The following is a 25,531-nucleotide window of genomic DNA, read 5'->3' on the forward strand; positions in this document are numbered from 1 at the left end:
ATCAGTAAGGCCTAGTGAAGCTTACTCACATTCTCAGAAAAAACACTTTCAAAGAATTTAAACTTAGAGCCTACAGTTTACTTGTCAATTGATCAGACCTAGATGCTTGATTATCTTAGAAGGTAAAAAGGCCAAATCATACATGCTCAAGATCGCAGAGAACTAGATTAAAAATGGTTAACAAAACTTCAGGAAATTATAAGTTAAACAAAATCTCCTGCCCCTAAAGAAAAGTAACAGCCCCTTCTGCACCCCCGTATCAGACATTGTGTACACACTGAGAAACATAACTAACTTTTATTATTTTGCATCATAACAGTGCCTGTGTGCTGGAGTACGTATTTCTAACCTATAACTATCTGTCAATACAAATTATTTCAGAATACTTTTATTTCTATACAGCACTTTCATTACAATGCTATTTTTAATCAGCTGACAATTTTAAAAGCGCTCAGCAACAGTTCTGTTCTTCAAAGAGATTATGCCATTAAGGATTGCCAATGCCTTACCTAGTACTGTTAATGTTGCATTAGCTGAAATGCTTCCAGCAGTGTTTTGAGCTGTACAGCTATAAACGCCTGTGTCCTCGATCTTTACATCAACAATAAAGAATACGTCATCTTCAGGCATGACATGCATGCGCCTCTTGCGCGCTGCAGGAAAATCTGTTCCACCATCTTTCTGCCAAGCAATCTGCGGGACAGGATGCCCAACTGCAGCACACTCCAAACGTGCCATCGCCCCAGCACGAATGGTTAAGTCCATGGGGATCTTTGTAAATGAAGGCAGCACTAAGGGAAAGTTAGTGATACCAAAATGAGTAAATGGAACATACTTTTCCTTTTTTGCACAGCATATCTTAACACCCTTCTTGGACCTAAAAATTTTGAGAAGCATACAATCTAAATTTATCAGTAGCCAGCAAAGAGAAGGGGAGGGAGCTGTGAAGTACGTGAGATGATCTAGATCAAAATCTCATTTCTGCTAACAGCCTCCTACATGACCTCTCCACAGCACCTTGAAACAGAGTATAAATTTACCTGTGAGGAAAAGATTAAGTGTTTTCCAATCTTGTTACACAGATTTTGTCAGATTTACTATGAATTGGGACTGTTTGTTTTTTCCTATACTACGGTTCAGCACAATGGGGCCAGATGTAAAACTGAACAGTGATCTTCGAACTAGAAACACATAAGAAATAATATCAGCTTATTAAGGGATCTTCTAAAAGACACAGATGATGAGAATGGAAAAAACTATGTTTACATATCTTGATTAACATCATTCTACTTTTAAGTCCACAAGCAAAAAGTAATATACTTACTGTTTACTGTAAGTTTGGCTTTGACAGAGTAGGATGAACCAAAATGATTTGAAATAACACACTGGTATTTCCCTTCATTGCTGAATTCAACATTGCGCAGTCGAAGGATGGTAGTGTACTCCATCACTTCACCACCCTGTGCCCGGAGGTGTGCATAATTCTCCATTTCAGCATCTTGCAGTAATTCATTGTCTTTCTTCCATGCAAAAGTCATCGGGGAATCACTGCTGCTGGCTGCTGAACATACAAAACTCAAATTGGAGCCTTTGATTGCTGACTGGGTTTCTGGCTGGACAGTGATCTGTGGTTTAGGAAAATCATCTGCACAGAAGGGAGAGAGAAGAAAAAGTAACGCAGAGGAAGAGAAAAAAAATACATATATGTGAGGCCTGACGACTCTTTTTAGAAAGAATTTGTAAGCCTTGTTTTATAGGTTTGAGAGAAGAGTGAGGTAAGTATTTATAAAATGGATACACAGTGCTTTCATTTTAAATTTTGTTAGCCTTAGGACATTTAAAGATACCATATTTATGAGCTTATTGTGCCAAGTCATCTCTTCTTGAAGAGAAAGCACATTTAAAAGCAGACCGTGTGTACAGTTTGTTCAACAGAAACACTAAAGAGGAAAGAACTACCCCCTGACATCCGTGAGAACTATTCTGAATGTCAGTCATGAAGCCTACCCTTCATCTTTACAACACCTCAGGCTGCTGTGAGTTTTTCTTTATTGAAAGCATAGTTCTGCCATCAGAAACTACAAGTTAAAGTCCAGGGTTTTCCCCAAACCCACAAAAAACAACCATGTACAAAAGTCACTGTTCCAGTAATTTTGGCTGTTTGGTCCACCTTACAAACACAGCAGTGCTGAAGATTCCTTAAACAGGGCAGCACACAAGAATGTCAAGAGATTAGTTTCTGGAGGTCCCTTTAACTATTGAAAAGTTACCTTAAAAGTGCCATTTTGTGAGCTTACAGAATTAGTTGCCTTCTGAACTATTTATTCTGTCGATTGTGTGTACATTGCGTGTACAAAAGGAGTGGGTAATTAAATGCTTGGTCTCCCAAAAGCAAAAGCCTTAGTGTATTCCCAACTTTCAAGATGTCTCCTACCTCCTGACACAGACACGAGCCCAAACTTCACAGAAACTGCAGAAAAAGCCCTGGGCCCAACTACTCCTTACTGCAGACCCTGCCTGCACTGCAGAGTCAGGTTTTACCTAGCCCCTTTGCCTCCTTACATCTCATCTGTTTGGGAACAACGTACCAGGGTCAAAGCCTAATTTCCTTGAAGAACCTCCACGCTGCATGTTACAAAAGAAAATGAGATGTGCGGATAGCCTGAACTTGAGCTGCCTGCAGAACACTTGCAAGTCTGGAGCTGTGCTCCAGCAACAGGGCAACATAGACCCCCTGATCTAGGACCCTAAGCATGGGCCTTAAGAATCTCCCAGGCCATTTGGTTTTCATGCTTCATACTATGGCTTAAGGCCTCCATGACAAACTACACCATTTGCAAATTGAGTTGATAGTGTGCAAAGTCAGTGAAAGTAAGTAAAACACTGTAAATACTTCAGTTAGCCTTGTGAAAGGACAGGAGAACATACTTCATTCTGTTTTAGTTATACTGTCCATGGAATAATATTTTAAAATCTTAATTATTTGGCAGGAAGGGGAGGATGAAAAGGTCACTCACATAGATACTACAGAATAGAGAAGAACACTCTAGGATAAGACTGGCAATGTGTTTTGTCAGAATGGAATAATTTGAGAGTATATTTGAGTACATGTATCACAGAAACACATAGGTATACATACACAGATACATAAACACATATACACAAAGACACACACACTCTGAGAAATACACCTCTCATTTTATAGAAGCCACTTGACTACTATGTAACAGAAAACAAGCTATTCATCACCTAGATGGTACTCTTAACATCACTATGTTAAACTGAAGTAATTAATACAGGTCAAAAACACATCTATTTTTCTTCCACAGTTACCTTTAGCACAGAAATGTCTCATGATTTGTTTCAGCTTGAAAGACATGATCTTAGGAAGCACAAATTTTCTAATTTTTTAGTTTCACAGATATGGAACCCTTGCCTAACACATGCTTTCCTTTAACAAATTTAGGATGACTCCCTCATATCTCCTAGCTGTTTTCAAAAATGTAACTTGGCACGATTTGGAAGATTTATACACTCATATAAATTACATGTAATAGTTTATTTATTTTCATTTCAGACAGGACTTAGCACATTCCTCTTGAATTCTATAAAAGCAAAAGTGGCCATTCTAAACTTGTAGGGCAAGGTGTGTACACCCAAATATCTAGTGATGGCACACCATAAAGATTTCATAAACGGTGAAACACTCATTGTTTGTATTAAGAGATTCTAGTTACTTCTGCATGACAATTACTTTACATATTAAATGTAAGAATTTACTCTTAACATATCCCTTTTTGCTAATGTATCTTGAAGGTTTTGAAATTAATTCATTAAAAATGGCATTCAGCAGCTAAAAGATCACGAACCCCCATGGCTTAACAAATTACGAGCTATATATTTAAATCCCCCAAATTAATTTCTTGCCAGAATGAGTTTCTCATAAATAAGAATGTCTACTTCATATATACTCCATTAGCTATTGAGTAATCTGTAATTCCCTGCACTATGTCAACTTCTCCTTTTCAGCAGTGGCTAGATTATGCACCATTTACTCATTATTTAACATTAATATATTAAAGATTTGACTGCTAATAGGAAGGGCGAAAACAACAGTTTTGTCCACTATTTTATATTCTGGGCCTGCTTCCTCACTAAAAAAGGGTATGAGTGGCAAAAGTAAAAATTAAGCAGTCACATTTGCTATGAGAGGAAAGTTATTGAGAAGATAAATATGGTTACTGTTTTGTCTCCAAAGGATATGAAGTTTGAATTTTCTTTAGTAAGAAAAAGAAAATGTATACAACAAAAATACATGAAATCCAGTTAGCTTTTAATTTCCTGATATTTTCAAGGTTTCCACTTAATGTATCAGAGCACTTGAACACACATGTTTACTCTGAATGCTTAGCTTCACTTTGTTTTAAATAGGTAATTTAACATATAGGTGATAATGAATGTGACTAAACACACAGAGAGAAATTTCAGTTTTAAGGTGGATGCTATCACCTCAAATTCTCAAGTCTTAAAGATTTTTTATTAGCATTTACTGGTGTACTGAAATACAAAGTATCTGTAGCGTAACTGTGGTAATTGGGTGTTCTGAAGTACAGTTTACATACAGGCAATAACTTACACGGTCCAAATAATTTTTAAAGCATAGAACAAGCACACATTAAAAAAGGTCACAGCTGAGGCCAGTATAGCTATTTTACCTTCAAATTTTCTCAGCTCTGACATAAACTCAAGACTGATGAAGTATGAAAATAATTTACAAATAATCAAAACCAAAAATTGCATCTTAAGTTTGCCAAAACATGTCTCACTTAAAAATGATAGTTATCTAAACAATAACCATCTTTTAAATCTAGAGGCATATACATTTACCACCACAAACTATTGAGCTTTCCCTTGCACGCTATGCTATGTACTATGTAAGCAAGCTGTACATGAAATAAAAGTCAGAAAACCGTCACTCCCCATCTTGTACAAAGCCACAAGCTTTGAGCATCTACATCACAGTTTGGGAACAGAGAAGGAAATGTTAACAAATATTAAATCTTCTCCATTTTAGTAGAGAAATCAAAACATATCAAAGAAACCACAACAAAAATCAATGCATTGAGGAAAATTTGTTTTGTGGAATGAGGAATAGAGGCTATACTCACCACAGACAAACCCATCCAGGCTGACAGCAAAAATACTTCTTCCTTTTAGGAGCTGAGGATGGGCACAACTGGCATTTACAAAGCTCTGAAAGTTGTTCTCTGACATCCACTGTGGTAGCCATTTTAACTGGCAGTCACACAAGAGACTAGACGTGTTTAAGTGCCTAAGAAAAAGCAATTACATTCAAAGCCTGTTTGCTTGTTTTTTCTGTTTGTAATACGGATCTATATGAGCACACGTCAGTAACAAAACTAAATTTTTAGGCTAAATACATGTATCACAAGAGAAAGACAACAACATTATCTAGCTCAGATGTGGTGACACCATTGTCATGACTCCTACATTCTACAAAGCAGACATGTTATCCTGAACTCTCAGCTTCTGCTAGAATATGAGTCCAGGCAGTCAGGCATGTTTGTAGTGTCTTGGGTACAAAACTACAGTCGGCGGTAAGACACACGAATAGGCACGCAGAAGAACAGTCCAGAAAGGAGGGGCTCTGGAAGCTAACATCAAAAAACTCTGGGATAATTTCATTCCCTCATTTCCATTTCAGTCAGAATTTATCTTGGGGAAGATACTTAAAAAGGGGAATGGGGAGACAAAGAATAATCAAGTGTTGAAATAACAAGTGCAGAACTGGTTATCAGCTTACCTAACCTATGCGAATAGCTACATACAACGGGGGGGGGGGGGGCGGGGGAGAAGCAAGCAAAGGGATATTCTGTGAAGCATCTAGTATCAGGAGTTGAAGTAGAAAGAGTTCTCATTTTTGGCTGTAAACTCAGAATGACCCTTTAAAAAACATTTTAAAAACCACAGTCAGTAATAAAATTCCTCTCTTCAAGTCTTACCTGTTCTTGGAGGAAAGGCAAAAATAACTTATGGATCCAGGGAGAGAAACAGCTTTAAAGATAAATGAAGACATACCAATTCTTGATTTTTTTCTTGAAGAAAAAGAAAAGCGTCTCTGCGCTCTTTTTTCACATTAACACTGCATGGGTAAAACCTGGGGATGCCAGCTCACCAGTTCACATTGAGATGAAACAGGTCATCTTTCACTGAAGTTCTAGGGGCATTCTTGTTATTCTTAGGAGGCAGAGAAACCACAGCATTTTTTGCTACCCTGATGCAGTGGGTATCCATCATATTATTTTCAGATTTATTCTCTAGGGACCTCAGAATGAAATTACTAGATGGGAATTTATACTAAATAATCTTACATCTGGGAAGTACTTTCTACCTTTTGTCTACATCTTCCTCAGACATAATGGATGTCTACCAGGTGTTTCAAGAAAAGTACAGAAAAAAACCCCAACCAATCTTGAATAGTTGTTTCATTGAGGTGCTCAGAGTCTGGTATCTTGTAGCATCTTACACCTTCTGGAGCAGTGTTAGCATGTTATTCCATCACATTTGATCACTCTTCCAATCATCTATATCAATCCTTAATTGTCAGCACTGTGCTCCCACCGCTTCTCTTGAGCCAAATCTAGAAATTGCCCTGCAGCTGGCTGAGTGGGTTCAGCAAACTAATCAAGCAATACAACCAGATCCAACTCCAGGAAGATGAAAGCCAGAAAACCCCTGGCTATGGCTGCTGCTTTCTAGAGCAGCTGCAGCCACGCCACGATATGGATAACATCAAATGAACTTCAAATGAACCAAATACTGCCTAGATACAAGAAAGACATATTTTACAGTGTGAACAATCATACACTGGAACAACCTCCCCAGGGACATAGTGGTGTCCCCAGCACTGGAGGTTTTCAAGACACAACCAGACAGGGTGCTAGATAATCGCATCTAAGCTTCCTTTTCCATGAAAGGTTGGACCAGATGACCTTTTCAGGTCCCTTCCAACCTGGGCTGTTCTATGATTCTATGAAATACGCAAAGCTCCTCGTTACTTTCTCTATGGCACCCAACACGAAGTAATACCGTAAGATGAAGTAGAGAGCTAGCTGCTAGGGTGATACTTGACAGGAGTCTGGAGAACACAAATTAAAAGCTTCAGACAAGCTCCAGGCAGTTTGTACTCATAATGAGAGCAGTATCTTTTTGTTATTCTTTAGTTTGTCAACAAGATTATCCACAGAGCAGCTTAGGACAACAGATCTGACTACAGAAGGCTGGTACAAGTCGAGGAGACTTAAGATATATGGAAGAGGAAGAATTAGCTGCGCTCAAAACACAGGGAACAGTGATAGCATTTTTCTGCATTGATCAACAGAGGGTAAGAGGACCAAAAAACCCCCCCAAAACTCACAAGAAGAATACATTCTTCCCAGTGACCGCTTCATGACTTCTCTGAAGATCTGCCCCTTTGCTACTACAGGATAGAAGGACCCAATTACAAGCACTGACAACCAGGTCTTTACAAAAGAATTACAGCACTGCATTTTACTGGTCCAGTAAGCTTTAGCTCAGTGATAGCACTGCTGGTCTTATAGCACATTACATCAAAGTCTCCCTTATCTAATACCTATTAGAGATCAGCCAATTTAAAATAAGGACTCCAGACACCAAATGTAGCAGAAAATGAACGCCTCCTATCCTACACTATCTCACTTAAATACAATCATCACATAAAAAATAAAAAAAAACCCCAAAACACTGACATACCCTTTTTGCGTGACTTCACAGAGATTACAGTGGGAGTTTATCATCACATCAGGCAACATCTTATAAGGCTTTTATTTATATATTTATATGGATATATATTTAATAGAGATGATGTCTTTAGATAGAAACTTACAATTCTTTGAGTTTCTTCATTTGTGAAAATGCATTTCCTTGAACTGACATAATTGCATTGTTACTTAGATCTCTAGGAAAAAAAAAGAAAAATAAGATTAGAGAAAGAAAGAGTAATTTATTAAACTGAATGTATTTAAGACTCAAGAAATAGTTTGCTACCTTAGTGATATACAAAGGATCCCCTAGCTCCAAAACTAAAGAGACAGGATCAAGGAGTTTTATAGCATGCTTAATATGTAACACTTTCTGCATTAATTCCAACATTCATATTCAGCATAACTCCAAAATAAAAGAACCTTCTCAAGATCACAGTAGCAACCAGGGTAAGTGTATTTCATTCAAAGTCATAAATAAAGCTTGTTAGTCCTACTTTCAGTTCAATTAGTATAAAAATTCATTTTTTCCAATGTTGAATTAAATATGAATTTCTACTACTTACAGGTGTTCAAGTGCATCCAAACCAGAAAATGCTTTCTTTGTAATGGATCTAATCCTGTTTCCTTGGAGTATGCTGAAAAATATATGTACATGATGCAAAAAAGATGCAATAAAATGGAAGCATTTTTTGAGCTGAACAATTGCATTTTTGGCATTTATTGCTAAACTGTGACTAATATTCACCATTCAACCTTCCCCAATGCAGCAAAATGTCTCACCTCTAAAAGATACTAATTTATTCCCCTTGAGTAAACATCTAGATTTTACAATTATTTTAGAAGACGTTTAATGTGTACAGTTCAGTGATATGGATTATTCTAAATGTATACACATAAGCATCTTCTTGTTTCATAGATGTGCATTTGAAAATTTCAATGCAATGACGCCACTTCCATTGGATGCTGCATTACTTTATCAAAGACTACCCCATCACTATGCCTTTGTCATTTAATGCACTTATTACTTCCTATGATGGGAAACCCTCATTCTTTGAGAAGAGTTTCCACAAACAGTAGTAATATTTAAAATATTTCAGATAAGTTTGACTCGAAAAATCTGGAATTTCTTTTCTAGAAAAGGAGTATTTTATAGAGAACAAAATGGTAAGGGAGAAAAAAACCCCAAACATCTCAGCTACGGAAAATATAACATCATTAAGTGTTGGGCTTGTCCCTTGAAATACACATAACCTAAGATAATTTTTTTAAGGAATGATGAGATACAAATATTGTAGCAATACTCACAGCTTCCTAAGTTTATCTAGGCCAGAGAAGGCACCATTCATATCTTCAATAGTCCATGATATTTCATTGTTTTTCAGATCCCTGTTTAAGGGGGGAGGGGAAATCAAACCACAAGAGCTATTAAAAAGAACAAGGTACATACTTCTTCAAGAGCATGTATCATTTAAAACAATTTCTAAAATAGCCTTCTGGTAAGTTGTTTCTTGTTTGTTTGGGGGTTTTTTTGTTTGGTTGGTTTTTAAGAGGAGCTTTTCCTGATTAGCTATTTCATTTCAATTTTTACTGACAGACTTTGAAGGCTATTAGTACTTTTTCCACTGATAATTGAAAAGATCACAAACCCAACAATTTTAAAAATCATTAGAAAACAAACCCACATTCCCCCTACAACTACATTCAGATACAGGGCTATCATAAGAGAAGGAGCATCATAGGAAGGGATCAACTGTTGCCCCTTCAAATAAAATACACAAGGAGGGGGGAAAAAAAAGACTAGGAGGAAAAGTCTAACTGTTAATTCCTAGACACCTCACAAGCCTCTGAATTCCTCTCTTTATGATCTATATCTCTCTGTATACTTAAAAACCATAGCATACACACCTCTCTGACTTGCATCTTTGCTAGATGCCCAAAGTGTGAGTATGTGAGCAAGCCCCTGAAAGTAAAATGTTAGCACCCTTTTCAAAGCCTAGAGGGAAAGGCAACCATTTCACTCATCTAGCTAACAGATGGGTCAATGGTACACAGTTGGAAGATTTTAATGAAGTGGAATATAGTTTACTTCTTTCTTCCCCTTCCATTAAGAAATGCTACTTCAAAAAATGCTCAAATGCTTAAAGCAATTGCTCAGTCACGACAAGCATCAGCATCCATAGAAGACAAAACTCAAACTGTGTATTACTTATTTCTACCATGAGGGAAAATGTTGATTCGGTTAAGCCACAACTATGATCCAGATCCCTAAAGCTGTGGGTAGCAGTGCTGCTTGCTGCTTTTGAATGGAGACATGCCTTTCCCATAATAATGCCACTGAAAGTTCGTATCATAATTACCACCATCCATTGTGCACAGACTTAACAAAAGAGGAAGTCCTCCCTCTCCCAACTATTCTGAAAAAAAAAAATCCTACTATAAGAAAAACATATGCTGATCTGGGAAAGTTGACAAAAGGTTCTTGTATATTTCATAAGGAAAAAAAAAATCTATAAACACTGAGGGTTTTTCTTAAGGTTTTTGACCTTAAAAAATGAGTTTGACAACTTACAAAGTCTGTAGACTGGAAAGTCCCCGGAAGGCACAATCGGCAATGTAATTTACTTTGTTGTTTCCAATGTACAGTCCAACCAGCACGCTTAGACCAACGAAGCTTGAATCATCTAACCTTGCTAAGTGATTGAACGTCAAATCTCTGCATATTCAAGGAAAAAAATGTATTTTAATGTTTATGCTGCAGTGCTTATTACTCAGTTCAACCCAGGTGAATTTTCAAGGGCCGAGAAAGTTTGTTTCCCTTACAACTATCACAAAACCTATACTACACGATTTTTGATCGCACAGCTCGTGTGTCGTTTCTGATAATTCACAAATTACAGCAGAATGAATTTCTTCCATTTGAAAATGACTGTTACAGTTTTAGTACAACCACCACAGTGAAATGAAACTGTCACGGTTGGCTTCAACTTCTTTTAACAAAATATAACTGTCTCGCATACAAAAAAGTTGTTGTCACATTGGAAACTTTGTTATGAAAAATTCACAGATGAGCGGTAAGAAGCTCATGCTTTGGCATGTACCTGGCTTTCAAAACTGGAACAGAATAAAAGCTACTCACAGCTCACTGAGTTTTTGGCAAAATTCCCAGGCATCAGGACTGATCCTGCTGATGGCATTTTGGCTGAGATGGAGTTGCTGCAGCATCAGCAAGCCATAAAGCCATCCTTTGGTTACCTCTGTTAAGTTGTTATGGTCCAGCTGCCTTCAAACATAGACACACACATACAAACAGATAAAAGACATAAGGTTCAGAAACTCGGTGGCGTGTGCTTTGCCACGGGTCCGCATCTGACTTCATGATACTGGCTAGATAGCTGCAGCTTCTATTTACATTCAGAGCTGTATGCATGCATTCAGAATGTGCCGTCCTACACATTCACCAATGACTGCTTGCTGCTTTTCAAACCACATTAGAACAATTTAATTCAGAAACATCTTTAAATTTTATCAAGTAATTCTATTCATTTTGCACAATTCTACTTAGCATGTTATCAGCAGAATCTATCAGCAGAAAGTTGGTACTTACAAGACTTCCATGTTGGTTAATCCCCAGAAAGCGCCATCCATGAGCCTAGTAACCCCGTTCCTCTGCAGCTTTAATGATTTCAAAGCTGGAAGTCCTTGGAAAGTAAGCCCATCTATTTTTTTAATTTTGTTGCGATTCAGTTCCCTGCATCAATAAAATTTACAGTTACAGCAGAGTAAGTTTACCTGCATGCCAACAATCTTTCTTCCCTCTCTGAAAACAAACCTTATTTAAATGCTTCTCTTGCACATAAAACAACAGAGACAAGATGTAATAAAAATCAAACATTTTACTGTAATACATTATGTTTAACCATGCTAATACTGTTCTGCCTTTCTGATACTGAGGACAAGTACTTAGTAGTTCCTTGATTTTCAGATTTAAAGAATCCTTGTAGGCCTAGAATGTCATGGTTAGTCCTGTTCACAAATTCAAAAGCGAAAGCATGTTCCTGGTGTTTATCCAGCAGTAGAGCCATTAAGGTTAGCTTGTAATTGCAATCATTAATCAGTCAGAAAGAAAAAGTTAAAATTTTTAGTTGTGATAACTAGGCAAAATTAAATATCCTGGGTGATCCCTCTCTTTCTTAATCTGGAGTCAAGCATTCATTACACATTTCTCCCTCATTCTCCACAACTAGTTATGAATAGGTCCTTCCCTCTTTCTCAAGTGGTCTTGGCACTCCTCCTTCTGCCACTACACGCACCCCTTGTAGGTCAGAAGCTGGGACCAATGTGTATCCTGGAAGGGAGTTGTAAGGCATAACTAGCTGGAAGGCAAGCTGCAGCGACAGTAGCGTTCAATAGTTTCTATTTTCCTGCTCTCCACAACGCTTTCTTGGCTTTAGTCTTTTTTAACTCTCCAAACCCTGCACCAACCCCAGGCAGCTTTTGATTTTATGAGCTATGCAAAAAGGGGAAGTCTAGCCTCACATAGACACAAAGAACCATGTTAACCATTTTTATAATGGTAAATTTTAAACTAGCTGTCATTTGCTAAATTAACAGTTATATTTATTAGCAACGATTGATACATAGTATAAAGAGACAGGATTAGACAACACTAAGAAAAAGGCCCTCATACAACGAGTGATCATCTGTCCCTTCAAGAAGATCTCAGGTTTATCAACCTGCATCCCACCAAACCAAGAAGAATACCCTCCTTCCAAAACTTACTTCCCCATGGGAAGTAAAGGCCTAAATAATTCTCTCTCCATAGTTACACCACATTATTTTTCAGGGTCTCAGTCTTGTAAGAATTCAGCTTTTGTCTCTGGTAGCCCAATATGAACCCTACCTGATAACACATACCCAATAGAGAACCCTACTCCTCCTCCTGTGTTTAAACATGCATAAGCAGTGAAGAATATTCAGTAAGCACAGCCGTCAGTTCTTCCCCACTCCTCCTCTGAACACTTCTTTTAGGTGATAACACAAATTTTTGACCTTCATTGCAGATTAGCTACCTAACATAACTAGGTCAGCCTACCGATTAAACTGTGAATGAGTAGAACTTTTTTAGGCAAGAATATCACCAACTTGCAAAATTTCAGTTGAATCTGAAGATCTGAAAGTCTGCTAAGATTGTTAACAAATCCTGAGCTTTGCAGGACTGTTCTCACACTCTTCTACTGAGGCTTGAGTCAAACTCTTCCTGCATTTGTATACAGAAAAGACACATCCACTCTTTCCAGATGTGTCAAGCATCCTAATGCTTCACTGTTCTTATGACCTTTCACTTTCAAGGTTAAGCTAAGAGTTAATGATTTTTAACTCCTTACTATCCAATATGGAAAAAAATTATTCAGGATTTGACAAAGTGCAGTCCTAGCCCATCCTCTTGTCAACTTCCTGCACTCTAAGTTTAAAAAAAAAAAAAAAAAAAAGAAAAGGAAAAAGATATTTCCCCATCCTCTTCCATATTAAATAACTTTATTATTGTTGTGGTTTAGCCCCAGCCGGCAACTAAGCACCATGCAGCTGCTCGCTCACTCCCCCTACCCCGATGGGATGGGGGAGAGAATCGGAGGAGTAAGAGTGAGAAAAACTCTTGGGCTGATAAGAACAGTTTAATAATTGAAATAAAGTAAAATAGTAGTAGTAATAACAACAATATTATAACAATAATAATAATAGTAATAATAATATACAAACCAAGTGTTGCACAATGCAATTGCTCACCACCCGCTGACCGATACCCAGACAGTTCTCGAGCAGCGATCGCTGCTCCCCGGCCAACCCCCCCCCCAGTTTCTATACTGAGCATGACGTCATATGGTATGGAATAGCCCTTGGGTCAGTTTGGATCAACTATTCTGCTGTGCCCCCTCCCAGCTTCTTGTGCACCTGGCAGAGCACGGGAAGCTGAAAAGTCCTTGACTAGCATAAGCAGTAGTTAGTAACAACTAAACCATCAGTGTGTTATCAACATTCTCATACTAAATCCAAAACACAGCACTAAGCCAGCTACTAGGAAAAAAATTAACTCTGTCCCAGCCAAAACCAGGACAATTATTTATTAGGTAAAACATTTATAGACAGCATTGTATCAGTGAAGCTGATGGAGGTCTATTTACTCAAGCAGATTGCTTATTGTCTTACCTTCTGAAAGCAAATTAATCAATTTCACCACGAAAGCACAAAATAAGTAAGAGACTGTTATAGTGAACTATGTAAGTTTACTTCACTTAGTATTTTTCCAATGCTTTCTTAAAGAAATACTGCTATTAACAGTGTGTATATATATATATTGCTATTCTCCAGTCTTTTTTTTCTTTTAATAGGCAACCGCAATTTTAAACACAAAGACCATTCATATCTAACCAATATATAAGACTAGTTTCGTTCAGTACAAAGATGCAGTTAGTAAGGGTTGTAGTAATATGTTTTCTGCGTCTGTCTCACTCTGCCTCTGACTAAATTAAAGGCTAAAGTTCAAGCACTGCCAGTGCTTTGGAAAACCTGAAAACAATTAGTCAATTGTAGGTTGCACTTACAGGTGCTGCAGATGGGAGAGTTTAAACATCTTTTGAGGGATTGCTGAAATTTTGTTCCTGTTCAGTTTCAATACTTGAAGTGTGGTAGACAAATTGTCAAAGGTACCAGGCTCCATGGAGGTTATTCGGTTACTGTTAATGTACCTGTTGAAACAATGTCTAGAAGGTTAAATTTACAGTTATTTAATAAATTCTTAATACCAAGTGGTGAAACATAAAGCTCTTGCGCTGCCTACTCCTTGATAAATGGAATTTCATTTATCATATTAATTAGAGCTCTTGACAGCTCAGTCTATGGTCAAATAGTATTTCACCACCAACATTTTGCTCTACTCTGCAGGAGTGTATTATTGGCAAAAGATAGCATGTTGCAACCCCATTACTTTATTCTCACTCAGTACAGCTCTGGCATTGCAGTATTACTGAATAAGAATTAAGGTAGATTCAAAAAAAGTCCACCAAACTCCATGTAACTCAAGACTAGCCCAACCATGGGGAACCTAAGTTCATTTTGTTACATAACTATTTCTCTCAAGACACAGTTTCATCTCAAGATAATGACCTTCACTTTTTATGAACTAAAACATCTCATTGCAACAACTCATGTATTCAAGTTAGCAGCTTATGTTAAACTCAACAGATGAAAGAATAAGTATTTAATGCATGTCTAACTGAAAGAAGATTTAATACCTTAACAAACAGCTGTCAATCTAAGTTTTCCAACAGTTTTTTTGAAAGTAACCTGAAAGAAAAAAAAAGTAATACTAAGTTTTACTTACAGATACTTGAGCTGTAATGATGGAAATGATGATGTTTTTAGCTCTGATATGTTGTTGCTGCTCAAGTCCAAAGTTTCTAGACTCTGAAACGGCTTCAGATGTTCAGACAAGATGTTGGCAATCTTGTTATTGGTCCTGAAATTTAAGGACAGTAGTCAAAAGTATGTCCAGAGTAAATGCTTGTTAACGATGCACGACTGACGAAAGTTAGTTCTTAATTCCCCCACTTGAAAATAATTTCTAGTTAAAGAAAACCAATGAAGTATGTTCTCTAGACACAACATTCATTTCTAGCCATCCCAAATCACCAATTGGAATGCTGTAAATAAATGTGTTTATCAACAGTTCTTAAAACATATTCCCAGCAAACAAGATGAAAAAAATTGCATTATAATCCAATTACTGCAATTCATTACTTTCAAAACAAGATGTAAAATTCTATCATCATCTATTTCTGAACGGTAGAAATATCTAGTACTTGCATTCAACAGTACATCACAGTATTGTAACGAAATCAGATTAGACTTGGGTTTTATTTTAACCAAATTAACACCATAGTAGCTAAACACTGTGGTTTGTTTTTTTGAAAACTCCTACAGCATGAAAATCAGACTGAACTTCCATAAAAACAGAGCTAGATTAAGGGAGATGGATGACAGTGCGCCCCCTCAGAAAAAGACATTCTATAATTTTGCAGTTAGACCTAGTATTTCATCTACACAGTTTTCTAGTGAGTTCGCAAGAATAATATTTGTGCTTATTACAGCTCATTACAGAGGTTCTGGACTTCAGGTCTGGTCAAACATCAGCTAAGCATCACACCCAGTTCCACAACAAAAATTCTGCAACTGTTTAAAGACACGGGTATCCTAGTTGGGATAGGGAGGAACATCCCTTCTTTCACTTCCAATGAAACATACTTTTTCCAGCGATCGTATTTTATGTTCATACCCAGCAACATACCAATTTTTCCATCCCAGTTGCATAATGTATGGAATCACACACGCACATCAGCAACATTAATCGGGTTATTCGTTTGGGGCTAATGGTACATAAGGAAAAACGGATAACGACCAGTTAAATGATTGTAACCCAAAATGATCCTTGTTACCTTGGGAAGTTCAAGTCACTTCTGGCTGTGGTACATTCTGTACCTAGTAAGATGAATGATCAAAATTTAGGAGCTCTCCCCAGCTCCTAGAGATTGCAGGCAAAAGCAATTTCAGTAAAACTATCAACAAGAATGTTGATTCTGGAAGTTGTTTGCCTTTATTGGAAATACTTGCTCTGGATCAAATAGTAAGCTAGTAAGCCACACATTTAGGATAGCATGGACAATTCTCACATATTCAAGGGGTGTGGGGGGATTACTGCTCAAGACAAAAAAGTCCTGACTCAAAAACTGAACCAGAAGTTAGATTAATGGTCCTTCTGACCACATGTGGGAGCGGGTAAGTGATCTTGCAGCCCCTCCAACACTGCGCTTGTATCATGTTTCATTCCTCAGGCTGTCTGGTAGAGGTACACTGCATTTTTTTTAACTCTTAGCTGAAAGTATTTATAATAAATGGAAACAAATTACTTTAATAAAAAACAACAACAACCACCACCACCATGTGTCAGTTCCACTGGCCAAATAACACTGCAAGTTAGATAACAGGTCATAGAGCCTTGCCTTTATGCATTAGTTTGTTTATAAGGTAATTACTAACAAGGTATTAAAACTGCCAATTACTTGAGTGACGAATAAAATTTTCCTTGCAGTAAAAGTGTGCTCCAGCAGAAGTCAGCAATTTCCTGAACTGCACGCCTCCTAAATTGCAGTGTGAAAGTGTTCAGTTATACAGATGGCTTGCACAGTGCTGTCTTTGTGTCAGCACTGCTCCATAAAACAGAAATTCCTCACAACTGGCAGGATAATAGCCCCTGTATTACAAAATTTAGTTGGACCTAATGGAACCGAATAAAACTCTTACACAGCGTACAGATTAGCACTTACACTAACTGGCAAATTACCTGACACAGACCAGGTTACAACAAAAACAAACAAACAAAAAAATAGCTTGTTTGTTTCAGAGAACGTTGTTCTTTTCTGGTGATGGTAAGGTCATATTGTGTGGAGAAAGTAACTTCTTTTGTTCACTGAAACAGAGCTATACATCAAAGTCCTAGTCCATCTCACAATGAAAATCAAACCAGCCCTCACTGCACCTTCCTGCTTACTCATATTTGTAGAAGCTACTCGAATGCAAAATATCTGAATGGTTCACTCCTTACCGCCCTAACCTCCCAGTCCAGTCTTCTCTTCAAAAAAAAATATTAAGTGCCATAATTCACACCTAGAAGGAGATTATCCAGTGCTGAACATATCCAAATAGTTCTACTTTAAGTCCCAACTAATTTGATTTTTCTTCACAATCATCACTTACTTAAATAAAATAAAAACAATGTATCTGCTTCCTTGTAACTGCCAAATCACCATCAAAATTAGTCAAGGACATGTTTGAAAATGCAAGCCTATCTAATTGTCAAGGTAGAACCAAACAGTATCCTCTGTGTCAGCACAATGGCATACAAGTTTGTTCACTGTGGAAAAAAATAATCAAAACCAAGAAAATGCCCACAACACACCCCAAAAAACCAAAAAAACACCCCAACTTTCCAGCAAAGTGCTGTTACTACTGTGCTCAGACAAAAGGTGCTGCACACACTGCACTGGTTTCATTTCACAGACCCTCCAGGGAGATCAGAGCAACAGAGATCCCCTGCAACAAGAGAACCAGCACATCGAGTTCTCAGACAAGCAGGCCTGCAGCAATCTGATCACAATTTCTTCATGTGCAAGGAACAGCAACACATTGCAGCTTCCTTGGAACTTCTGTTACAGTTAAAGCAGCAGGAGCACCAAGGAAAACAGATAAAACCACCAAAAATACCTGCATACATTTGAACATGCCTTTTGCAATTTGAGTGCCTACACCCTGACTGGCAGCAAAAAAAAAACCCCAACAACCCAAGAGTTCATGCAGACCAATTTAATTATTTTCACATAAGCCTGTGTGAAAACCAGCTTAAGACAGAGTATCAGTTTTTAATTACAAGTATGACAAACCTTAGCTTTCTGTCTCAGCATTGATGACTTTAACCACACCACTAGGCCAAAACATCTGTAACAGTCCTATCAATCACGATCTCAAGATTCACTCTATATAACCAGCTACAACATATCTGACAGATCAGCTTGTACTTTCCTTGCCTCTGGGGAAATATGAAGCAGGACAGCAACTTCCATATCCATTTTGTTAAGGATGTAGTTAACACCATTTAGCCATAATAGTTCTTGCGTGCTGAAACCCCCCCAATTTTTAAAGATCTAAGATAGTATGACTAAGTATCTCTTGATAAAGATTGTCAGTATGTAATGTTCTCTAAGCAAGAGAAATATGTATGCAACCTTCATTACTCTGATCCTAGAACATGGAAGCCCCAACTTGGAAACACATTAAGACCTAAAGTCCTATCTTTTGTTTCTATTCAAAATCCCAGCACAAAATAATACTCTTGCACTTTCTTCTCCAGCATAACTCTTTCTTCCAGGTAGATGTTGATCTGCCGTGTTTTGAGAATGTCTGAGTCTTATCTTACACCATGATCCTGACATGGAGCATGTGTAGGAGTCTGGAGGTGGAACAACTTGGTAAAAAACAAGTTGTCTAGAAAGACAGTTTTGGAGAGCTGTGCCTGTGCAGCCTGTTTTCCAAAGTTGTTAGATGTGAAATAACTGTTTTAACATCTGTGTGATTCTGGACTACGATGGTATCTCCTGTCCTTCAACTAAGCCCTGAGAGGGAGGATATACTGAATTTGCCTCACGAACAGGCAAATGAAATCATAGTGGAGTCTCTTGCTAGAGACTAAGAGGATATGTAAAGAGAAAAAAAGCACTCTGCTAGGGCTAGATATATCCTTCTGAGCAGTGCTGAAGCCAAGATGCTGGCGTTCATAGATGTTTAATTTGACCTTCTGTTTACATGGCTTCCAGATTAAGAGCTGGCTTGGAGGCAGCCATGTCAGAGCACAGGCAAAGCAGATGTGACTGTCCACACCCGAGCACGTAGCGCATGGCCTGTTATGTGCCATTACAGCTCACAGCCTCCTTTTTCGCATTTCCTCAAACCTTTGTGGCTGCTTCACCTATTCTTCCCTCCACTCACCCACTGACATCACATGACTCCTGGCATATCATCTATTGTTTCTTGCACTCCCCTCCTGCCCTTCCAAACTCCTTTAGACTTCTGGAGCTCTTGTAAGAAACAATGATGTCAAGACACTTGAGTGGAAGAAAATTTAAGAAAACAAACTAAAAAAATTGATAGTAAAGATGAAAGACCAAAACTGTAATAAATTTCCTCAGAAAGTGCTGGAAGATTCATGTTTTGTGGCTTTTAGGATAAGGCTGGACAACTTTAAGGAGCACATACCAAAAGAGAGCCTCAGTAACTCCTACAAGAAGAAAAAAAGATTTTTTTTTTGTTCCTCCGATTTATACTCATTTGACTACTAAAATTAGCCAGACTGTAATGAACAATTACGTCACTTAAAATATTGTAATTATGGTTTCAAGCTGAACACTACCCTTACAAAAATCCCCTGATATGAATGGGACTATATGCTCTTCTCATCATTAGACACCCAACTGCACTGAGTTAAGAACCTCCTTTTTTTTTTTTTTTTTTAATCTTTGCAACTGTTAGATACAGAAATATTTCAAGTGAACCTGTTCTCCAAGACAAAGATGCCAGGAAAAAAGCCAGGATTCTGCCTCACTTCCAGTCCTACTGGTAGGTCTAACAAGGCTGATGCCTCCTTCGCACACAGGCTTCTCACGTTCCTTGCGGCAAGCAGTTGTTCTTTCTTCTGAAGGTCTCCTTCATTCCATGATCCATGCCTGTCATTGCTCTCTCAAACCAGACATCAGTAAATCTCTGATTTTTTGTGCTTTTTATGGTATACAGGGATAAAGTAGAAAATGAAAACTCAGAACCCTGTAGGCTACCAATACCCCATCCAAAACTTGAGACCAAAGGTTTATTGATTCCTAAACCAAACATAAACAGGGAAAAGGGGAAGAGAAAGATGCAGAATGAAGCAACTCTGGCATCAGAGATATTTTCATCATCAAAAAGAAGACAGAGGCAAATCCAAACTTCCAAACACATGATACTTCCAGAGCCATTCTCTCCTGATTCCAGTCATAGTACCAATATGTAATTAATTAAACCTTCCTTCCAAACTCTCTTCTTGATAACCTGGAATCTGTTTTCCATTACACCTTCTGGCCTTTCCAAAATAATCACAAGTTACACAGTCACTTGGCTATCACATGCTAAGTAAGTTCATTATTTTAAAGAAGGTAAACAAAAGCAATGCAGACATAGCTATTTCAGCATGAGCTGACAACAGGAATAATAACCTACTACAGACTTGGTGTACTCTGTGACTGTTAGCTGATGCTAAAATCTTGGACAATTATAAGTATGACCTAGATTAAAAACAGCGTAATGCCCTCCAATATTATAAATCATATTTCTAACCTGATGTATAGCCTAGTTAAGTAAAACACCTATCCTTTATTGTTACAGAGCCAACCCTCCCTCTTGGAGGGTGCAGACCGAAGTCTAGGCACTTCAGACTGCACACCCTTCCAGATCTACTCTTAATCTCAACTGTTAGTAGATGTTGAGGTATGTTCTCCTGTCCACTTCTATTTCACTCAAGGGACTGAGTCATTACATTTCACTGCTCTATTGCAATAACCACCTACCACTTCTCTAAGATATAACCCCAATAATTATGCCTGATGTCTTAACTTCATTCTGACTTCCTTCATTCTCCGTACTGTATGCCTTACAACTTGGCACCTCCTCCTTGGTAAAATCTCCTACCATTCTTCCATTTTGTCACACAGGAACAGTGTTCTCTATTTTTGTGATCTATTATTATTCTTTGTAATTCATCTTTTTCTTTAACACTGTTGATCAGAAAATGGCAGTTTTTTTCCACTGCAAATAGCTCATAAAATCTGCATTCTTTTCCATTCTCATTGCAAAAGCATTTATCTAGGCTCTCACGACTTTAGCCTTTTGCTACAACAAACTCTGAGTTTCTACATACTTCTTCCCTTTCCCATCATTCAGCCTAAATTGCTGCCATAAAAATCTAGTTTCCGTGTCTGCAAGTCTGACTAAGACAGGTTCCTTTTCAAATTCTGTCATGTACTTCCTCTTAAGTCTCCACACCAAATGTCAAAGACTGAAGAACCAATTCCAGTAAGTTTCTTTGCTCTAGCTTTTTGCTCGCAACTTCAGCCTAAGTCACACATGGTTTACCACCACTCTCATTTTTGGGACCTTCTCCAAGTAGCCTTATGCCCAAAGCCCAGTCTGGCATTCTTCTATCCTTTCTTTCAATCCTTCTTCAAAACAAATTCTTCCAGGCAGCATCCAAATCTTAATCCTTCCCATAATAAAGTGGTAGCTGAAGAGATGACAAGGATGTAAAATATTTGACCAACATTTTCTTAATATTGGGAGCCAGACTTCAGCTTAGTATGCTAGCTTTATAAACACACAATACCACTTTCTCTGGCAAGCATAGAAGGGAAAGGCATCCACTCCTACTGAATGTAAGCTTGCATTTTCAGGAGTTGCATCTAAACTTCTTTCTTGTGACTGTAGCTTTCTAAATGCTAGCTGAGACAGCATTCACCTGGACTTTACACACAGCTTCCACTCCCAGCCTACCGTGAGATGACAAAGAGGCAGATTTCTCCCACCTATCCCTATTCCAAATAATCTTACAAACAAGGATTACAAAAAAAATTCTATCTGTACAGGCGGCCCTTCACAGGAGTTTTCCTTATTAAGATACTGCCACACAGTGCAAACTATCACACTTATTTCTACATTGCCACCTGGGGAAAATGTATAATCTATTTTGCATGTTTCCTTCAATTAATTTAATTTTACTTCTCAGCATGACTTTTTGAAGCATGATCTGGGATGCCCATTATCACAAAACATATTTAAATATACTTTTCCATATTTTAAATGGAAATGGACACACAATACTAAAAATAAAATCCCTTCTACATAGTGTAAGGGATTAATCACCACTTTTCTTTAGTAACTACATTTATACATCAAGTTAGATAAGTATTTAAGCTGTATGTTGATTAATCAAAGCTAGAATGCGACAGTGCATGCTCAAATTTTGGAAGAGTATCTTTTTGGCAACCGAGTTGTTTGTTTTGGTTTGTTTTTTTTAACCAAGAATGAAAATCAGTGACCAGTATATGCTCTATAATTCCCCACCTAAATGAAAAAGGTAAGACTATTTTATTCTTCCTGGTAAGGAGAATGGAAGCACACACAAAGATGCCTGAAATACAGATGAATTTACAAATCTTAGTCACAAGCTCAGCATCTTCTGTAGCTAAGATCTATGAGAAGCTACTTCAACTTAAGAGTTAGTTTACTTAGTCTTAAGAGCTATAAAGAAAAATCCTTTTTCAGATTACATATTGAAGTTAGGTAGCATGAACAACCCCATTCACCCTGAAAACCCTGTAAGTAAAGATAATGACACTGCAGTATCATAAGCTCCACATACTAAAGATTTGTATCGCATCAGAGTTAGCTCTGTCTCCGCTGCCTGATAGCACAAAGCTTTACCAATCTCACAAAACCACCACGTTGTAAACAGGTCTTTCATCAATGAGATTTTATTCAGATTGGAGCAAAGTGTGGCAGTCCACCGAAGAAATCTTACTGATGACTGAAATCAGGATTAATGAACAACTAAGCAAGGTAGCAGGAAGGAGCTAATATAGGAAGACACAAAGCTAAACCTGGGCTCTTCTAATTAAGTTAATTTTAAAGTTTCAGAGCTTATTTATGAAGCCTAGTATACACTAAAACTAGCACATCTTCTCCAATAAATTCCCTGCTGCAGCTGTGTGGGTTAGATGAGCAACAAGTAGAACCTCCCATTTAGAGCAAACACTACCATCTGGACCTGAAAAAACTTTTTAGACATTCACTGGGGGGTTTTTTTGTTTGTTTTCAGTGATCAAAATAATCATTTTTTTTAAACAAATCATTGCTGATGGTTTAGCTAATTTTACTTTTTTTTTTTCCTTTGAAGAGAATTACTTTGTACTTTTTCAGTACAGCAATTCACTTTCAGCTTTTAGGTTTGCTTTTCAGAAGTGTTCATTGAACACCAAAGGCCCGAGACTAATAATCAAGTAATCAGAGTCATTTTATAGTGGCTGATCAGAAAGCTACATTTAAAGTTGAAGCAATTTTGCTTACTATGAAAACTTGTGACCCCTGCAGTCACCTAAGACTGGCTATTTTCCAGTCCTTTTGTCCCATTTTATCTCCTGACCAATCTTTTTTGTTAATACTTTTTGTTCATTTACCTTTAATTTACCAGGACACAAGACATGTGTCTTCAAAGCCAATGCATTTAAACTCAGCATACACCAACAGAAAGACATTACAAACCACAGGCTGTAGAAAGCCTTCAGAAAAGTGACCTGTGGATTCAGTCCAGCACCAAACAAAACAGGTGGGCACATTTCAAGAAACCTCCTCAATATTGGCAACATTTTTCATCATCTTGGAATTCAAAAGTGAATGGCCATGCGACTACTTGTTTTAACTGCCTCAAAGACTTCCTGTACAGGTGGGGTTGGAGGGTCCTCTCAAGGTAGCAGAGGAAGACCTGTACCATGTTGCATATTCTATATGTCTCCTATGAAAAGAAGATTTCACATTCTGAAAGAAGTGGGAACCTAATAAAACCACATATTAATGTAAAACTTGAAAAAAGTTACTGGATTGTGAATCATCCATGCTCCTTCTACTTCTGCATCGTGAACTTTGTATTTTCTGCTCTGGCTTTAGTAACACCAAGTATTTGTTTGTATTCTAGACTAACATGATTAATCTTTACAACATAAGCTACACGGCTATTTCCATCTAAATCACCTGCAACATATGCACCAGTGCTTCTAAATAAAATAATTTCTATCCAATAAAATGTAAAACCACAAGTTTATTTAAAACACTCCATCGTTTAAAGCTAGCCTTATGTTAGAATTTCACTATACACACTAGAGACTTTGGCATGTACAGCTTTTCAGGTCCATCTGTAGGGAAGATGATTAGCAAGATGATTACTATATAACATATCCTAGATGTAGGTAATAAGAAACATATTTTTTTAATATTAATTCTAGTTCTACATATACATTCTGATAAGAACAGTAAAATTTAGTTGGAGAGGCAGGATACTTTAATACTCAAAGCTGTTCTTTTTAAAGTCACTGCTGCCTTCCATTTTCCACAGTACTTAAGGATACAGTACACTGATGATGTTGGATGATGCCTACAATTACGTATTTTTAAAAATTCTGCAAGTAAAGTAGCATGGGTTTCTTATTTAACTGTATATCCTTAAACAAAACCATAAATAATGTTGCAGCATTTGCAAATCAGTGTTTCTCTTCCTTACAAAGCACTAATCACACTAAAAGTAGTTAACGTTTTCTGAAGAGTTTCAAAATAAAACCCCTATGCACATGGTAGTTGGTAGTTAAACACCATGCACGACTTCTATACAAGGCTATTATACTTGTATTGCTTGGCTTCAATCTATTTCTGGATTTAGCCTAGGTACAGAACTTTTAGGTCTGACATTGCTGTAAAGTCAATACCAGTTTTCTTCTCATGTATCAACACCACAGATTCTAGCAGATTTTCAGGGTAAGTAGGACAGGACTGGTACATCTTGGACAAGGAATGCCATTAGAATGGGAACCAAATTCAGAACCTCTGCCTGTTCTCCTGGAACAGGGCATTAGCGCCCATTTCTTTACCTGACACAAAAGCAATCCACCTATCTAGAAACAATGAGAAGTAACTTATTTATTCTCCAAGACCTGCAGCATTTTCTACCACAACCATTTATAACAATCCTACATTAATTTAACTGCTTTTACAAGCACTTCAGGAATGCAAATTAGGAAACACCTAAGATATTTTACTTTGAGGAATAAATACAACTCCATTACTGTGCGTGGCATCTGTATATTATGTATTTGTGGTAATCCATTGTGAAATCCAGTATTCTCCCCAAAAGCTTATGTTGTCCAGCGCTTGGGGGGACCTGGCCTCCTAGTTAGAACTGCTGTGCTGACTGGAGAGCTGGCAATCTCTGGCAAATGCCTGAACTACTCTCTGTCTTGGTAAACTGCTTTCTTCCTGCCTTCTCTCACAGA

General features: G+C 37.6%; 1 protein-coding gene across 1 annotated transcript in view; it reads right to left on the bottom strand.

Annotated features, from left to right (window-relative positions):
• Positions 1–25,531, bottom strand: part of LRIG3 (leucine rich repeats and immunoglobulin like domains 3) — a 43,243-nt gene that overhangs the window by 5,900 nt on the left and 11,812 nt on the right. The window contains exons 4-14 of the mRNA XM_075717946.1: positions 15,184–15,318; positions 14,405–14,548; positions 11,410–11,553; positions 10,942–11,085; positions 10,375–10,518; positions 9,111–9,191; positions 8,369–8,440; positions 7,928–7,999; positions 5,169–5,332; positions 1,325–1,645; positions 510–791 (exon numbers count right to left, since the gene is read on the bottom strand). Coding sequence (XP_075574061.1) covers positions 510–791; positions 1,325–1,645; positions 5,169–5,332; positions 7,928–7,999; positions 8,369–8,440; positions 9,111–9,191; positions 10,375–10,518; positions 10,942–11,085; positions 11,410–11,553; positions 14,405–14,548; positions 15,184–15,318 — 1,703 coding nt within the window. The remainder of the gene's footprint in view (positions 1–509; positions 792–1,324; positions 1,646–5,168; positions 5,333–7,927; positions 8,000–8,368; positions 8,441–9,110; positions 9,192–10,374; positions 10,519–10,941; positions 11,086–11,409; positions 11,554–14,404; positions 14,549–15,183; positions 15,319–25,531) is intronic.

Source organism: Pelecanus crispus, chromosome 1, assembly GCF_030463565.1.
Source record: "Pelecanus crispus isolate bPelCri1 chromosome 1, bPelCri1.pri, whole genome shotgun sequence".
Classification (NCBI taxonomy): domain Eukaryota; kingdom Metazoa; phylum Chordata; class Aves; order Pelecaniformes; family Pelecanidae; genus Pelecanus; species Pelecanus crispus.